Raw genomic sequence first — 17,539 nt, 5'->3', positions numbered from 1 at the left:
GTGGACTATAATCTCTTTAATCATTTCCTCATTTCTGGCCACTGTCAAGAGGGGCCTCTGTTCTTAAGAGATAAGGACAAAAACAAAGTTTGTTGCTTTGTTTTTTTTTTCTTCATATGCTTAATCTTGACCTTCACTTTCTTCTAAGTTCCTCCTAATTAGGTTTTTTTTGTCTTTTATATAACAGATGATTTTTTAAAATATATGCATTTTAAAAAATTTTCAAGCCCTCTATTAAGAAAAAAAGGAAGAGAAAAGTGCCTGGCGCTACGAGGGCAGATCTCCCAGGGGCAGTCAGTCTGGTTGCATGAGTATTTGGGAGTGTTGTTTGTTTACATGGTCAGTTTCCTAGGTTTCCCTGTGTCATTGCCAATCTGTGTGACTTGGCAGCCAACGGCTCTTCCTACACTGCGTCTTGCGGCCAAACACAAACTGAACGTCGAGGAATGGAAAATATTGCAAAGTTTCTAAGTGGTCAGGGAGGTTTTAATTCCAAGACAGGTCTAGTTCCTGTTTTGTGATAAATAGGATGGGGACACCTAGCTTTAACGAATTCTCTTGAGTACTTACATTGCACACAAGAGACGAGAGGATGTTTTACTCGGTGTCGAAGGAGAGATTTGCGATTACTGGGTTGATTAGGTCCCCTGGCGCTACGCCTTCCTTTGACTTAGTACTTCTGCACCAGACTATTAGCTCACTGAGGGAAGCCCCTTTATGTGCTTCTGTATTGTGCCTGGCAGACAGTATGTGTTCGGTAAATGTTGAGCCACATGGATTTACATAGGGCTGAAAATACCACTTTTTTATGAGAGTCTTGCTGAAGAGGGACTCTCATGTTTGTTTGACGCAAAGAGGTGACACAGAGTAGGGGAAGCACTGGTCAGGCCTAAGATTCAGTTCGGGAATAGGAGGAGAGCAGGAAAATGAGGTAATGCGGTTTGCTGTAGTGATAGATGCTAAATCAGATCTTGAGGGTGTTTATCTTGGGCTTGAAAGCAAGGGAAAATCACAAGATCCTTTCTATAGGGGAGGGAATGGGCAAACTGGTGAATGGAGAAGCTGACTCTGGCTTTTTGTGTGTCATTGTGATTGGTGACCTGGGAGGGACTGTCCTTTCCTGCCCTGTGTATGGGATGAGCTTGTAATACCTTAAATGTTGTGGGTGCCCTGCCAGATTTCTGTGCACCAAAGACTACTCAGAACAAGAGAAATAAAACTCGAATTTCTCATCTTGTGAGTTTGTCTGTAGTATGATTTTTTTTCAAGTTTATATTTAAATTCCTGTTAGTTAACATACAGTGTAATAATAGTTTTAGGAGTAGAATTTAGTGATTCGTCACTTACATATAACACCCAGTGCTTATCATAGCAAGTACCCTCCTTAAGTCTCATCATGTATTTAACCCATGCCCCCGCGCATCTCCCCTCCAGTAACCCTCAATTTGTTCTCTTATAGTTATGAGTCTGTTTCCGGGTTTGTCTCTTTTTTGTTTTTTTCCTCCCTAGGTTCATCTGTTTTGTTTCTTAAATTCCACATATGAGTGACATCATACGGTACTTGTCTTTCTCTGACTGACTTATTTCGCTTAGGTTAATACTCTCTAGTTCCATCCATGCTGTGGAAAATGGCAAGATTTCATTCTTTTGTTGGCTGAGTAATATTTCGTTGTGTATGTGTGTGTATGTATGAATATATACCACATCTTCTTTACCCATTCATCAGTCGAGGGTGTAGTATGATTTTTGTGCATGTATCCACACAACACATATTTCCACAGATCGATCAATAAAAATATAGTTTGGGGACAATGTAAAAATCTTTAAGAGCACTGCAACTTCCTTATCATTTCTCAGTCCTGAGTCTTCAAGTCTTCAGCCAGTCTCCCAAAGGCTATAGAAGCTCATGGATAGATTTGGCAAATTTCGTCACATGACCTGGGCCCAATCCACTGAGAAAAACAGCCTTCAAAAGGTCATCTTTCCCTGGAGGACCTTGCAGACTTGACACCCTCTCCCAGGAATACTTACATAGGCTGAGCCACTAAAATTGATTCACCTAATACTTGCCTGTTGCCCCCTCTGCCTCTGCTATCTGTTCTTACTTGTGATGATCTCATTCCCAGGCAAAATAAAAGGGATCCTGCCAGAACATACCAGACTGTCCCAGCTCCACAAAGGTCCACAAGATGAGTGGAGCTTAGCCTAATGGGTGGGGCAAATGCAAAGAGACAGATAAATGGTTATAGCACTGTCCATCTGGCTTCTTGATACAGACCATGAAGTGGTAAGCTGTAGAGAACATGGAGAGGTCACAGCCACCTCAAATAAGATAGGATTGGTAGCCGTTCTCTATAAACTACAGAAAGCACTGTGAATTAGAATGGTTACTTGTTCCAGATTGCAAAGTTCATTAGGTAAAAAACTGAGAGAATAGCTTTCTTCAAAAGCCTAGCTTTAGTCTCCTGTCATCTTCTCATGGAAGTCAAGTCTATAATTCACACAGTAGGAAGTTGTTGAAAGTACGCTCTCTCATCTGATGTCACTGGGCTTATTTCTTATGCTTTTGCCTCAGTACTTTCTGATCGGAGTATTATCTTTGACCTTCAAAAAGCATTAGGTATTTTTTTACATGTATTTTCTGTCTTTTAATCCAAGAATTCAGATGGGGGCTGGGCTGCTTTTATCTGAAAAAAGTCAAGAGATCTTGGACCCTTGTATCTAAAGAGTCTGCTCTGTGACTTAGCGCAGGTTTGGGGCCGTCTCTGGCATGATTACACTTTGAGGGCTGGTTAGAGATCAGTGCCAGTCATAGAAGATATTTTTCATGGAAGAGAGGCAGTTCCCTTTCTTTCAAACCTGGAAGCTTAAGAAGCAATTTCCTCTACCTGGTTTATTCTTGGCACTTAGTACGACGCTACCAGCAAATCGGAACTTTTTAATGAATGCCAACCTCCCTCCACCAGATGAATATTGGAAATGGCAAAAGGAATATTTTTTTTAAAAGTTACAGCAGAAATATTCCAGGAGACACTAATTTTTATCAATAAAATTTCAAAGCATGTTTATCTTAGCTCTTCTCCTGCCCCACCAAGGAATAAGTGAACAAAAAGGAAACCTTATTGGTAAAGTCAGAATCCAAAATAGCCAGTGTGACCACGTTTCGAAAACTGTGGAAGTGAGCAGTGGCTATGATTGTCTTTCCCCAAGAATGAGAACAATTTTCAGATATGAATGGATGGTTTGTCCATTATTGCCCTCCTCTGTCTCTCTCTGTTTGTGGCATACCATTGATGGTTTAGCAGTAAAGAATATAATTCAGAGGCATCTGGGTGGCTCAACCGGTTGAGCATCCCTCTCTTGATTTTGGTTCAGGTCATGATCCCAGACTTATGGGATTGAGCTCCGCATTGGGCTCTGTGCTAAGCATGGAGCCTGCTTAAGATTCTCTCCCTCTCCTTCCCCCTTTCCCTCTACCTCTCCTTCTCTCTCTCACTCTCTCTCTCTATCTCCCTCCCTCCCTGCCCCTCCCCTGCTCATGCTCTCTCTCTAAAAAAATAATTCAATTCAATATTTTCATTTTAAAGTGTGCATCTAAGGGATTCTGTAATTCTAGTTTGACAAAATTATACTGGATTTGTGTCGAATTTTTGGACATTGTGCATATGTGAGAGCTTTTAAAAATATTGTTTGCTTTCGTTGTATAACCAAAGCAATAAAGAGTTCCATCATTCAGTGAAATTTTTCCTGCTTGGATATAATGTCTCTTGAACCACCGCTAGTCCTGTCTAATCAATTGCTTATGCCAGTCTGTCATATTTAAAGAGCAATAACAATCAGCAGGCAGAAGGGAGTTGCAGCTGAATACAAGGTTGGTATTTCTCAGTGAAAGGGGCTGGCAAGATACAGGTCAGGCCTTGCATTCCAGTCCCTTGGCTTCATTTCTCTTTCCTCCTTACCCATGATTTCCTCTGTCTTCTCCCCTCATCACAAGCCAAAGCCCAACCTGTCGGGGACCTGAGGAAACCACTGGGATGACTGCCCGGTAGTCCCTCCAGTTTATATTTACTGATGTGAAATCAGCGATCTGTTGTTATTAGGTAGATTCTTTAGCCAGACACAATTCAAACGTGAAAGTCACACAGAGAAATGTCTTGCTTCCATTCCAGTACAGATGAGCATGTTCTAGCTCTCCTGCTAGTTAGCTGAGAGACTTAGGAAGAGTTGAAAGAGGGGGTTATGGGGTGCCTGGGTGGCTCAATTGGTTAAGCGTCCAACTTTGGCTCAGGCCATAGTCTCATGATTGGTGAGTTCGAGTCCCGCTTCGGGCTTTGCGCTGACAGCTCAGAGCCTGGAGCCTGCTTCAGATTCTGTGTCTCCCTCCCTCTCTGCCTCTTCCCCACTCATTTTCTCTCTCTCTCTCTCTCTCTCTCTCTCTCTCTTTCTCTCTTTTCCTTTCTCTCTCTCTCAAAAATAAATAAACATTTAAAAATTTTTAAATTAAAAAAAGAAGGAGGAGGCTGCACTTAGTGATTTCTCAGGTTTTTTCTAAAGTGATTTTGTGATATATATAAGAAAAAGAAACCAACTAGGTATCACTCATGTCTCCTCTAATATATCAAGTTCTCCCCTGACTGCAAAATACCCATTGGAACCCTCTTCTCTTCTCCTGGCACACTCTCAGTATATATAACAAGAGGCTGGTTTTGTGAGGTGGGGGACTTACAACCCCTAATTCTCTTATCCAGGGCTTTCATGCCCCTCCACCACTGCCAGATCTGACCTTCCCACCTCCTATTTTGCCACCACCTTATGTTGTATCTTGGCCGCAATCTGAAGAGTCATCACACAGACAGCTCTCAGACATGACGGACCTGACTTAAGATCACCAGAAAGGAGTAAATAATGCCATGAACATCTTTTTTGTTTATAGCTCTATCTCCAGGGTGTTTAGACCACTGTCTGGTATAGAGTAGATGCTCAGTAAATATTGTAGACCTCAGAGCTGGCACCACATGGTCATGTCCTGGGCTCCCCATAGTCATCATCACACATTGGAGGGGTGGCTCTAATCTCTGTTGCCACCCCTCTCCATGCCCAACCATGTGGTTGGTTTTCTTCCTTCTACCTGATTCTTTTCCTAGATTAATCTATAAAAATTTCCTATTCAGTAGATTAATAATCTTTTTTTAATGTTTATGATTTATTTCTGAGAGAGAGAGAAAAAAAATGTGCTGAGCTGTCAGCACAGAGCCTGACACAGGGCTCAAACTCACAGACCATGAGATCATGACCTGACTGAGCCACCCACGGGCCCCATTAGATTAATAATCTTAATGTCATGTTTTCATTTAGTGAATAAGCCATTTGAAATTAGTTTGGTTTTCCAATTATTGTTATGATCTACTGATACCATAAGATGAATAGAGCAAAGAACTTTGAGATAAATGATAACGCTTGTCTTTGAACCCAAGAGACTTTGGGCTCTGCTAATGAAGAGTCAGCTGAAGCTAACTTTCCTCCACTATTAATAGTACTTGGTTGGAGGGGAATAAAGTCTGGCAACAGATGCCTACATGAAAGTCACACCCAGGGATTTTTTCGCTATTATGAGCTCTGTTTGAAGTTGTAGTAATGGGAAAATTAAACTTGTTTTAATGTAAGACTTTCTTACATCTAATAAATACATAATCCGCTATATCTTACTTCTAATCTTCAAGTATAGGTACCCAAAAGGGACAATATGAAATCAAAGGTGAACATTAACACAACTGTACCACAGGGCCCTTTGTTGTTCACAGTCGTGCTGGTCCCTTCTGTTCCCAAATTAAATGGGATACGCTTTTGGAAAGCAAATGATCTGAAGATTGGGAGGGTACTTTTCATATACCCCACCCCGTCACCAAGGAGCCTATTACTGAAGGCCATAGGCATCAGCCCCAGGGCTTTAGGTCAAACCTTCTAGTGGAATATTGCATCCGGTTCCCCAAAGCTCCAGGGACCAAGTTCATTCCATCAGGGGTGGTACCACCTGGGAATTCTGAGATGTAGAAGATGAGATCCTTCATTTTTAGGGTCATAGCTTTGTCAGAACACCTCTTGTCCAGGGAGCTATCCAAGGTGCTGTCTGAAACTCCCCGTCATCTGGTAAATGTCTATTTTGTCCCAAGTGTTGACATATATTTCTGCCTATCTTGAGTCTCTGCCTTTTGCATTTGTCTAATCCTGAAACCATCTGTCCTTCCCAATTTGGATTCTTCCTGACCGCTACTTGCTTCCAAATCCCAAGATGTGTTGTGACGCATTCATAGCTTGCCCTCAACTGACCCTTTGCCTGTATCTTATCTGGGCTCTGCCTAGTCTGGCTTAGTTCTTATCTTTTCTCACCCTGTCCCTTCTGGGTTTTGTGTATCTATAGCATATGTCAGCAAAGGGACAGAAATCAGGAGTTAATCAATAAGAGAAATTAAACCTCAAAATATGTATGATTTTATTTTTGTATTATATAAGTTGCCTGAGTTACATACTATTGAAAGAAAAACAGTATTCTAATAAGGAAAACATTAGTTATTCAGAGACTAGAAGCAAAATAGAAAAATAATTTTCATTTTTCATTTATTGTCTTTCAGCATGTTTACTAAAATAAATATTCAGCTACTGTTGGCAAGATCAATATTATTCTTGAAACACGTATTCGTTATACAGATCTTAGTCATATTTGCAATTGTTACCTGAAATGAAGAAAAGAAAATCACTTTGACTATAACAGTGGATGACCCATTCCTGCAATTGGTGTTAAAATGTATTTTTTAAGATACATTCTTCAAAGATTTAGAGCATTCCAAAATATCATAATTAAGCCTCATTTACCTAAGTTAGTCCATGTGCTCATACAGTGTCAAAACTTGCCTGCAAGCTGATATATTTTTAATGTAATCATCATACCTTGTTTCCCTAGAAATGCTTTTATATGCTTTTATAGGGATTTGTATTTCATCTAATTTCCACTACAACATGGTCTCTATAAGAAAAAGCAAATCCATGTGAATTTAGAGCACTGTGGATACACATCAAGTGCTGTGCAAGTGATTGTGTAACAAGTGCTCTCTGTTTTTTCGGCTTCTTCTACAATGATCACACTGTTTTAAGAAACAAACCTCCAAGCACACTACCCTCTGTTCTCTAGCAATGGAGAGATTGCCTGCCTTGAGTGTTAACCAATGGTATTTATATCATCAGTTAAAGCAGAGCTAATGACTCTATGGAACCATCTCTGTTCCTTTACTCAGTACCTTATTTGACTGCTGACCACACAGTTCTTAGGGTTAGGGATGAAGTTCATTGTCATTAACAATTTTTTATGTCTATGTAAAGCTAACAAACCCTCCTGGGATTGAGCTCTTGACCTTGGCTTCTGACCAACTCTTAGGATAGAGGCACCACATGTTTACTGGTCCCAGATGAGCCTTGACTCAATTTAGACCTTAGTATAAACAGAACCAGAATAGTCAACGAATCTAGTCTACCAGGAGAACCCATTCTTCCAACAAAATCTTGTAAGAAGCCTGTCGAATAAATATAAGGAAGTAAGTTCCACAGAATGGAAGTCTGGAAACCTGGTCCCCATTACCCTCCCATTGCCTGAAGGACATTGAGGCTCCACAGAGGTCTGTTTGAGAACTACTGATTGTCCAATTCCTTTACTTCACCGATGGGGAAACTGAGGCTCAGGGAGGTCAACTCACTGTTCGTGACCACACAGCTAGGTAGGGGCAATGTTGAGACAAGAAAATAGTCTCTGACCACTTTCTACTGTCCAGTTCACACCCTCTGCCTCCTCTCTTCCCCATTCCCTGTTTCCTCATGGCTGAAAGGAGCATATCATGTACTCACTCTGACTTCTGTATTGACAAGGCTCTTTTGTTCCCCACTAAATAAAACATACTCTAATTCAAACTGGCTTAAACCAAAAGACCTTATCACCTAATGTATATTAAAATTTCAGGGATACCTGGCTTCAGATGCCACTAGAGGCTTATAAAAATGCCATCCAGTTCAATCTCCTTCTCTTCATTTCTCTTGGTTCTGGCTTTCGTTGTGCTGGCTGCATTTTTGGCGGTTCTTCCTCCTGGAGGAAGGTGAGGTGCCAACATTCTTACAGCTAATGGTTCCTATGGAAAAAGAGCTCTGGGCGTCTAGGTGGCTCAGTCGGTTAAGTGTCCATCTTAAGCTTGGGTCATGATCTCATGGTTTGTGGGATCAAGCCCTGCATTGCGCTCTGCATGGACAGTGTGGAGCCTGCCTGGGATTCTCTCTCTCCCTCTCTCTCTGCCCCTACTCCGCCCCCCTCCCAAAATAAATAAACTTAAAAAAAAACCCCAAAATTCTCCTAATTGAGCCTCATTACCTGAGTTGGTCCATGTGGTAACTCCTAAAGTAGCCTTTGTTGCCAAAGGGCTTGAACAACCTGATGGGTCAGGCCTGGGTCATGTGGGATTCCTGGAAGACGGGTTGGGGTCAGTCCTGCTCTAACCATTTGGGCTGAAACTGAGGAAGGGAAGATTCCCCAAGGAAAAAACAGGACACTCTTAACCAGAGCTGTGAGGAAATGAAAACCTTCAGATAAAAGCCACAGGCATCTACCTCAACATCTTCAACTCTTGGTTGGCTTTTGAGGCTGATCCTTAGAACCAGAGGCAAGAAGGCTCAGCACAGAGCTGTCTGTCTGCTCTGCTGCTGCTTCCATAGGACCCCAGACTCCTCTCTATTAGGGACAGTTTCACTTTCTCATTGCTTAATTAGGGAAAGTATAGGGTTTTTAAAAAATTCTTTAAAAAAACAACAACACAGGATTTAAACATAACCTATATTTTTGGAGGCAGTTTGTAGAAACATTCAGACATTCCATTATAGGGTTTCATTCGGCTTGATACATTTGAGAGTGTTTATTTGGGAGTGGATGAAACAAGGTCAGAAAACTTCCAGAAAAGTCCCTAAATAGTACATAGTGTTGACACCTCCAGATTGGTCCTCTCTCCTGCATTCCATTCCCCTCTGGGGCAGCATGTCTGTACATGCCAAGCAAGGAATGAACGGAGGAAGGTGCATCGCGAGGCCAGCTCAGGTGTACACTGTCAGGCATGTTTAGGAGGAAAGAGGCTACCTTTAGGTTTCCTGGGTGAAGAAATAATACCAGTGTGGTGGGAAGCAAGACTGGGTTGGGGTATCACAGTGTTAATCCTGTAGTTCTGCAGCAGGATTTAGTTTCGACTCCAACAAGAGGTATTTTAGGAGATTGGCTACTGGAAATATGGACCTGGAAATCCATAACCTTGTGTTCTTGTCTCAACTCTGCATTAGGCTGTCTGGTTAACTTTGATCCAATTTGTCACCCTCTCTGGGCCTTAGTTTCCAGGTCTTGAAGAGTCAGTTATGATGATATAGTAACTGACTGTCATATAAATCAACGTTTCCCAAAGTGTAATATGCATATTGTGGTGGTTCATAACTCTTTCAGGGGCACATGCCGTATTATTAAAAATAATCGTGCATACTCTCCCAGTTTTGATGAACTATAATATACAACATGTTGTATGTATTTTTTTAATGTACTAGACTAACCAGCACAGCAACGCACAAATTTCATGGACAGTGTTACTAAGGAACCAGATAAAATAAATATTATATTTTTGAAGATGAGTATGGTTAAATAAAAACATTAAATAATTAGTACACAGAGAAAGCAAAACCCCAAGGTGGTACACAAATTATAGGATTTGAGAAAACTCTGATACACATGACCTCAACATAAGAATATTTTTAATGGAGTTAGTAAAAGGATTTGACAGTTAGGGATCTGAGACTATGCTTCATTGAGAATCTATACTATACCAATTGTTATATGCTCCTCATGCATGAGATTGTTCAATTTTTAAAGTAAAAACTACCTAACTTTGAAACCATGTTGTTGGGACATCGGGGTGGCTCAGTCAGTTGAGCATCTAAATCTTGATTTCGGCTCAAGTCACGGTCCCAGGATTGTGGGATAGAGCCCCACGTCAGACTCTGTGCTGAGCATGGATTCTGCTTGGGATTCTGTCTCTCCCTCTGCCCCTCTCCCCCACTCACATACATGCTCTCTCTCTCTAAAATAAAACAAACAAGCAATAACCCAAAAAACCCTATGTTTTTTCCACCAGCCGCACTACCCCTCCAGGACTCATGGCTAACAGAGAGGTAAAAACAATGGTTCAATATTTGTTTATATCGTGGAATGATCACCACGGTAAGTCTGGTTACCATGGATTACCATATATAGTTATACAATATTTTTTCTTATGATAAGAACTTTTAAGATCTACTCTCCTAGCAACTTTCAAATATGCAACCCAGTATTATTAAATATGGTTATCATGCTGCACATTACATTCCAGTGACTTATTCACTTTATNCTGTCAACCACCAATCCATTCTCTGTTGCTATGAGCTTGGGGGTTTTTTAGATTCCACATATTAAGTGAGATCATATGGTTTTTGTCTTTCTCTGTCTGACTTATTTCACTTGGTGCAATGCCCTGTTTTTCCAGTGTGGCTGCACCGATTTACATTCCCACAATCAGTGCACAAGGGCTCCTTTTTCTCCACATCCTTGCCAACACTTGTTATTTCTTGTCTATTTGATATCTGCCATTCTAACAGGCGTGAGGTGACACCTCATTGTGGTTTTGATTTGCATTTCCCTGATGATGAGTGATATTGAGCTTTTTTTTTCACGTGTCTGTCAGCCATCTTAATGTTTGGGAAAATGTCTATTCAGATCATCTGCCCATTTTTTAATTGGATTATTTATTTGCTATTGGGTTGTAGGAGTACATTATGTTTTAGATATTAATCTCTATCCAATATTTGATTTGCAAATATTTTTTCCCATTCAGTAGTTTACCTTTTTATTTTGTTGATGGTTTCCTTTGCTGTACAGAACCTTCACTATCTTATATCTTTCAATTATGTACCATTCCTTGATTCAAAAAATAGTAATATTAATTTTTTTAAATTGAGTCCACATGGGTGTGGTCCTGGAGCCCTGAAAATATCACTCATGTCGTCCTTTGCCACCCCTTTCCTAACTCAGCTTGGCCCACTGCTGTGCTGGAGAAAGGCACACATCCACAGGATAGCATGTGCAGAACCGTCTAGAAGGCCTAATCACAGAGGGTTGGAAAGGAGAAAGAGCCACGTCTCAGCCCTTTATCTGGGAGTGTACACAGTGATCCTCAAATCAAATAGTCTCTTTTCATAGAAGGAGAATGGGCCTGGAACCTAGTGTTGCCAGATAAAATAGAGGAAGCCCCTTTCAATTTGAATTTCAGATAAATGACAAATATATATATATAATATATATTATATATATTAGTATAAGTNAAGGTCCCATGCCTATATATATTATATATATTAGTTTATATATAATATGTTATATTATGTATTATATATATACATATATTAGTACAAGTAGGTCCCATGCAATATTTAGGACACACTTCAGTACTTTGAATTGCTTAATTTGGTGACCCAAGTGGGACTCAGAGCCGGGAGCTCATCAGCCTGTGTGTTTTCTCTGAGTGTGACTTTCCTGATCTGTGAAATAAAGGGTAAGAAGTCTCCCACCGTACCATGGGATTGCTATGAGGCTTAAATAGGCCCCTGTGCTTTGTGAATAGTTACATGCTCTGAAGTTGTAAGGAGTGAACACGGTTACTCTCCATGTTGTTATTCTCAAAACCTTAGCCTCTCTAGCAAACAACTCATTGAAACCCATTGCCTTGTTTTTCTAGCAACTTTGCTGTGATTTCTTATATGCCTTGGGCACAGAGCCCTACATTTATTGTCATATTTAAGGAAGACTTCTAAAGTCTATTAACAGGGACTTCATTGTCAGCGTTTATTGTTATTGGCTTTAAATTCGTTGCCTTTATCTTAAGCCATCTTTTTTTTTTTTAAAGATCATCACATGCACATTCTAAATATTTAATTCTTTTAATATCTATTTATTTTTGAGAGAAAGAGTGAGAGTGGAGGAGAGGCAGGGAGAGAGGGAGACAGAGAATCTGAAGCAGGCTCCGCACTGTCAGTGCAAAGCCCAACATGGGGCTCAAACCCATGAGCTGCGATGTCATGAGCTCAGCCGGATTCTGGGGCTCAGCCGACAGAGCCACGTGGGCACCCCTAAGCCATCTTTACCTTAGGTGAATGGACGGCAGGGCATGCTGCTTAATTCATGTAGCCTATATTTCTTGAACATCTAACATGTAGCCTGCGCTGGAGATAAAGGGATGAGTAAAAAAGACACAGACGCCACCATTTTTGCACACATGGTCTGCCGGAGGCCCAGCAGTGACAGAAGCAAAGGAAAGGAACAACCATAACAAGAGTGCTTCTCAGGCCCTGTTTTACTTTAGAGCCACCTGGGAGGAGGCTACCAATTCTGCTTTTTTCTTTTTTTTTAATGTTTTATTTATTTCTGAGAGAGAGACAGTGTGAGCAGGGGAGGGTCAGAGAGAGAGGGAGACACAGAATCTGAAGCAGGCTCCAGGCTCTGAGCTGGCTGTCAGCACAGAGCCCGATGCGGGGTTCGAACCCATGAACTGCAAGATCATGACCTGAGCCGAAGTCGGACGCTTAACCGACTGAGCCACCCAGGCGCCCCCCAATTCTGCTTTTAGTAGAATAACTAACCAGCCCACTTTGCCCAGAATGGAGGGGTTTCTGGGACGTGGACCCATGCCTAAGCCTCCCTGGCTGATTCCAAGGCTCATCCACGACTTAGAACTGCTGGTTTAGAAGGAGTGGAGAGCATGTTGGCTCTTGGGCTTGGTAACGACCGTCCGGCAAATGAGGGTTTGGCAGCCGGTGTGGATGTGGTTACTTACATAGACACGGAGAAGGTGCGTTCGCATACTGGGCCAGGCACCCCCGCCAACTCGGGAAAACAGGCATGGAGAGAGCAGGAATCTGGAGTGGGTGGAACAGGGTGTGGCTCTGGTTAGTATGTCAGGGACCCCGAGACTGCCTGAGCCTGGGGTCTCCAAATCACCGCCAGGCCCTCGGAACAAGCTGTGGGCGCCCGTGAAAGAGATTAACTGGGAGGGAACAGACCTCAGAGGCAAAATTGTCCCGGACAGCAAATGACAGTATACAATTTTTTAGCCCACCTGGCAATCCTGGTCACTCCTCTTTGCTCTCTTAACAGATGAAGTTCTGTGTTCACTTATGTTTGAAAACCGAAACATTTTAAAACCACTAATCTAGAGGATATCACTCATTTATCTCTTATTTTTTTAGGTTGCAAACCTTTTTTTTTTTTAAGTTTATTTTTATTTACTTTGAGAGAGACATAGAGAGCAAGCAGGGGAGGGATAGGGAGAGCGGTGACAGAATCCCTAGCAGGCTCCATGCTGTCAGCTTGAACTCACAAACTGTGAGATCATGACCTGAGCCCACGTCAAGAGTCAGACACGTACTTAACTGAGTCACCCAGGCGCCCTGATGAGATCATTCTTTTCAAAGATATTCTGGGGTTTTCTTTCATTTAAATAATTTTTAAAGGTTCATTTTTGAGGAGGTGCGAGGGGCAGAGAGAGAAGGAGACGCAGAATCTGAAACAGGCTCCAGGCTCTGAGCTGTCAGTACAGAGCCCGATGTGGGGCTCGAACCCACAAACTATAAGATCACAACCTGAGTGGAAGTCGGACGCTTACCCAACTGAGCCACCCAGGCGCCCCAGGGGTTTCTTTTCATTTAAACCTGTCTTCCTGTTATTATGGTCAACCATTGTAAGTTGTTTCTTGTCCACAATACAACAACAACAAAAAATGTGTTCACCTGTATAGCTGTATTTTCTTTTTAAGGTCAATATTCTTGTCCTTACTTGCCTTTATACTTTATAATAGGCATAAAATGCCAAAACTGCAGTGAGAAAGTGCAAATAAAACTAAATACGTTGTCTATTTTTATGTAAAAATATATATTAAAATGTGTTGAAATTCAGATGTATTTATTTACCTGTACTGAGGTGAAATTTTCACAAGCACTCCTATCTTATTCGGGTTCCCATGAAGCTGAAGTGCGTATAACTCCTTTTGTTTGCCAAAGTCACCTTGCACAGCGCATATGAGCAAAATTACCCAGTTCCGTTCTCAGCAGCGCTATCAGCAACACTGTTGAGATGGAGGGTTAGAGTCTCTTCTAAGTCAAAATAAGAAAATTTCCTTGTCGCTGAACACATATTCCGTGGAAGAAGGCTTTTTTCTCCTTCCCGGTGCCCTCGGGAGACCTGCCAAGGGAATTCGGTTACCTGGGGTCTCCCTGAGGTATTTCCTTTATCTTAAACAGATACCTTTCTAACTTTCCAGGAAATGTCTTCACCGCCCCCCCCCCCCCCGGCCTAGTCATGTGGTGGTGGAAAATGTGCTCTGAGAAACTGATTTTTGGTAGAACGAGCTATCAGATAATGCAGCCGTTTCTTATATTTTCATAGCTGTTTGTTAAATATTGTATCAAGAGAAGGTCTGTTTCGGGGCACCTGGGTGGCTCAGTCGGTTAAGCGTCTGACTTCGGCTCAGGTCATGATCTCACAGTCCGTTGGTTCGAGCCCCGCGTCAGGCTCTGTGCTGGCAGCTAGCTCAGAGCCTGGACCCTATCTTCAGATTTGGTGTCTCTCTCTTTCTCTGACCCTCCCCTGCTGATGCTCTCTCTCTCTCTCTCTCTCTTTCTCTCTCTCTCAGAAATAAATAAAACATTTTAAAAATTAATTAATTAATTAATTAAAAAAAAAAGAGAAGGTCTGTTTCTAGATATCCCCTGACCTTTTACCATGGGTTCATCATTTGCTTTTCTGTTGATGGTTGCTAAGGTAAACTTCTCTTCCTAAACCGCCACTGGGGCCAGCAGGGTTTAAATCTGTGCCCTTCCCAGACCCTCCGCGGTGGGTGGAGCCCGCATCTGTGGCTGTGGTTTCAAATGTTGGTAGATTGTTTACACTGGAGATTGCCTGCTGGCATTTGTTTGCACTTTTGCCAGCCTTAATGCTTTGTAATCTTTTAAGGCTCCTTTTGCAGTGTTAGCCAGGATATAAGAATCATTTCCCCGTTGTCAGGGGGAACGAAAATGGCATTTGAGACGGCTAAGCAATGCTGACCTCACCACTTCCCCATGTAGCACTGATCTCTGCACTTTGGCACTCCTCAAAATTGGAAGCTGATAAAACTATAGCTCTCTCGAATCTAGAATTGTCACATGCTGAAGCATTTTCTGAATGCCTCCCATAAACCCTGCATTCTAGAAAGACGAAGAATGGTGCGTTTTAACAATCCTTTGTGTATCTTGACATAATGAGAATTTGTGTTTCAGGAAGTTAACAGTGGGGGCATACATGAAGACAGTAAGTGTGGTGTGAGTTGCCATTGAACTTACAGCTCACATTAAATACCATATTTCCTAAAATAATGGTAAATTGAGTAATTGTTATGAAATTCATGCCTAATCAGACACCTCCGTAATAAAAAAGACTTTCAATGTATCCTTTATATTAAACACAACAAAAGAAATCTATCATCAGGAAGGAGTTTATTCATTTATTTAAAGATATAGAGAATACCTAGGCAGATAATTATGATATGCTTAAAACCGAGTGAGCAATACAGACAAGTATACTGCCTGAAAAGAGCTGTATCTAAATAGGATCACCATGTACAGTTGTCCAGGTTGTGCGTTGCACAACTGTACTGAGTGGGTCTCTTAAGCTAAGACCTTAATGAAGTGTAGGTGTAAGTTAGGAAAGGAGGCAAGAGGTAGTAGACTGGAATGTATGAAGGAAGGGAGATGTAAGTGTATCGTAGGTGAACAAAACACTATGTAAGAAGTCCTAGAAGCAAGAGAGACTGTGACACTTTAATTTAGAGGAGCTAAAAGTAATTCTGTGCTGCTGTATAGACTGTGATAGGGATGTAGTGGTTAACTATGACAGCCAGAACGTCAGGGCCTTATAAATCAAGGACATTGGGGGTTCCCTCAGGTGTTTTAGGCCAGGAAGTGATACAATCAGTTTGGCGTAGTAGAAATAACACCTTGGCTACCGCTTGGAGATCAGATTTGAAGGGGTTAAGACCAAAGCAGGGAAACCTACTGGGAGGCTATTGGAATAATCCAGCCAGAAGAGGGTGCAGGAGAGGGGAGCTGGAGGAATGGATGGCTTTGAGATAAATTTAGGAAATTAAGTCCTCAAGACTGATAGAATTTTGGAGAAGGAGGGAGATGGGGGCATTAGTGAAGATGCTAAGATTTCTTGGTTGGTCCCTGGGTAGCCAGGGGCCCTGGTCACTTAGGTTTGGAGCTCAGAGGAAGAGCAGGATTTGGGGTCGAGGGAACGGGTTTGTGTCCAAGCAGAGAGACCCAACAGGAAGTTGGACACGTGGGTCTGGAAGGTAGTGAGGGATCTGGCTGGTGATATCAGTTCGGGAGTCACTTGTATAGAAATGAAGGTGGAAGTCACGGGGTGTGAATCAGGTGCTTGCAAAAGCCTGTGGCAGAAACAACTGAATAACATGGCTTTCTACTTGCGTTTGCTTCTCTCCTTCGGAATGAGAAGTACAGGGGTAGCAAGTCCAGACTGGTCGGGAGAGTCTGCAGTGTGGGCGGGACCCCAGCTCCTCCAGTGATTCTGCCAGGACCGTGGCACTGACTCCCATCCTCAGGTCGCCTGCTGAAGGGACTGACTGTCAGCTTGCCTGGGACTCAGGGACTTCCCAGGATATGAGACCTTCTGTTTTAAAGCCAGGAAAGTCCCAGGCCAACTGGGATGAGTTGGTCACCCCAGTGATCTCCTGGGTTTAAATGGCCACTGCATAGGGCCCCTGGGTGGCAGTTACATGTCTGACTCTTGCTTTCAGCTCAGGTCATGGTCTCATGGTTCATGGGATCGAGCCCCTGCATCAGGCTCTGCACTGACAGCACGGAACCTGCTTGGGATTCTCTATCTCCTCTCTCTCTCTCTCTCTCGCTCTGTCTCTCTGCCCCTCCCACCCTCTCTCTCTCAAAGTAAATAAACAAACAAACAAATAAATAAATAAATGGCCACTGTAGCTCCAGCCCATGGCACCCATTCCTCAGATAGGAAGGAAGAGGAAAAGAAGGCCAAAAGGGAGAAGCCAACTGCATCAGGCCTGCCTTTAGAGGAACATTCCTGAAAACCTCATCCCACGAGGTGCTCTTACATCCCTGTCTAGGACTTTGTCGTGGGCCACCTCTATGTGCAAGGCGTGGCAGTGGCATCATCCTGGCTTGGGACAGCACCAGCCCAGCTCCAATGAGGGCTCTTTAGAGAGGAAGCAGGGGAGAACGGATGGGAGTAGGCAGTTACAGCTCCTGCTACGGGGAAAGACTCATGTGAGTGGAGACGTCAGATGCGGACCCAGTGGAGTGCACACACTTAAGAGATGAAGGTAAGACGGTCCCAAGAGACGTGTAGGAAGAGCAGGTGGAAGGT

General features: G+C 42.5%; 1 protein-coding gene across 5 annotated transcripts in view; it reads left to right on the top strand.

Annotated features, from left to right (window-relative positions):
- MAMDC2 (MAM domain containing 2) overlaps positions 1-17,539 on the top strand; it is a 195,467-nt gene that overhangs the window by 85,938 nt on the left and 91,990 nt on the right. Inside the window, exon 2 of one of the 5 annotated variants that reach the window (XM_077759397.1) lies at positions 10,200-10,285. The exons of the other annotated variants lie outside the window; for them this stretch is intronic. Within the exon in view, the coding sequence (XP_077615523.1) occupies positions 10,222-10,285 (64 nt within the window). The 5' untranslated portion in view covers positions 10,200-10,221. The remainder of the gene's footprint in view (positions 1-10,199; positions 10,286-17,539) is intronic. 5 annotated transcript variants of the gene reach the window in all.

Source organism: Crocuta crocuta, unplaced genomic scaffold (genome assembly GCF_008692635.1).
Source record: "Crocuta crocuta isolate KB4526 unplaced genomic scaffold, BGI_CrCroc_1.0 scaffold41, whole genome shotgun sequence".
In the NCBI taxonomy this organism is placed as follows: domain Eukaryota; kingdom Metazoa; phylum Chordata; class Mammalia; order Carnivora; family Hyaenidae; genus Crocuta; species Crocuta crocuta.
The sequence above is the reverse complement of the archived record's forward strand: the minus strand, read 5'-3'. Positions and strand labels throughout refer to the sequence as shown.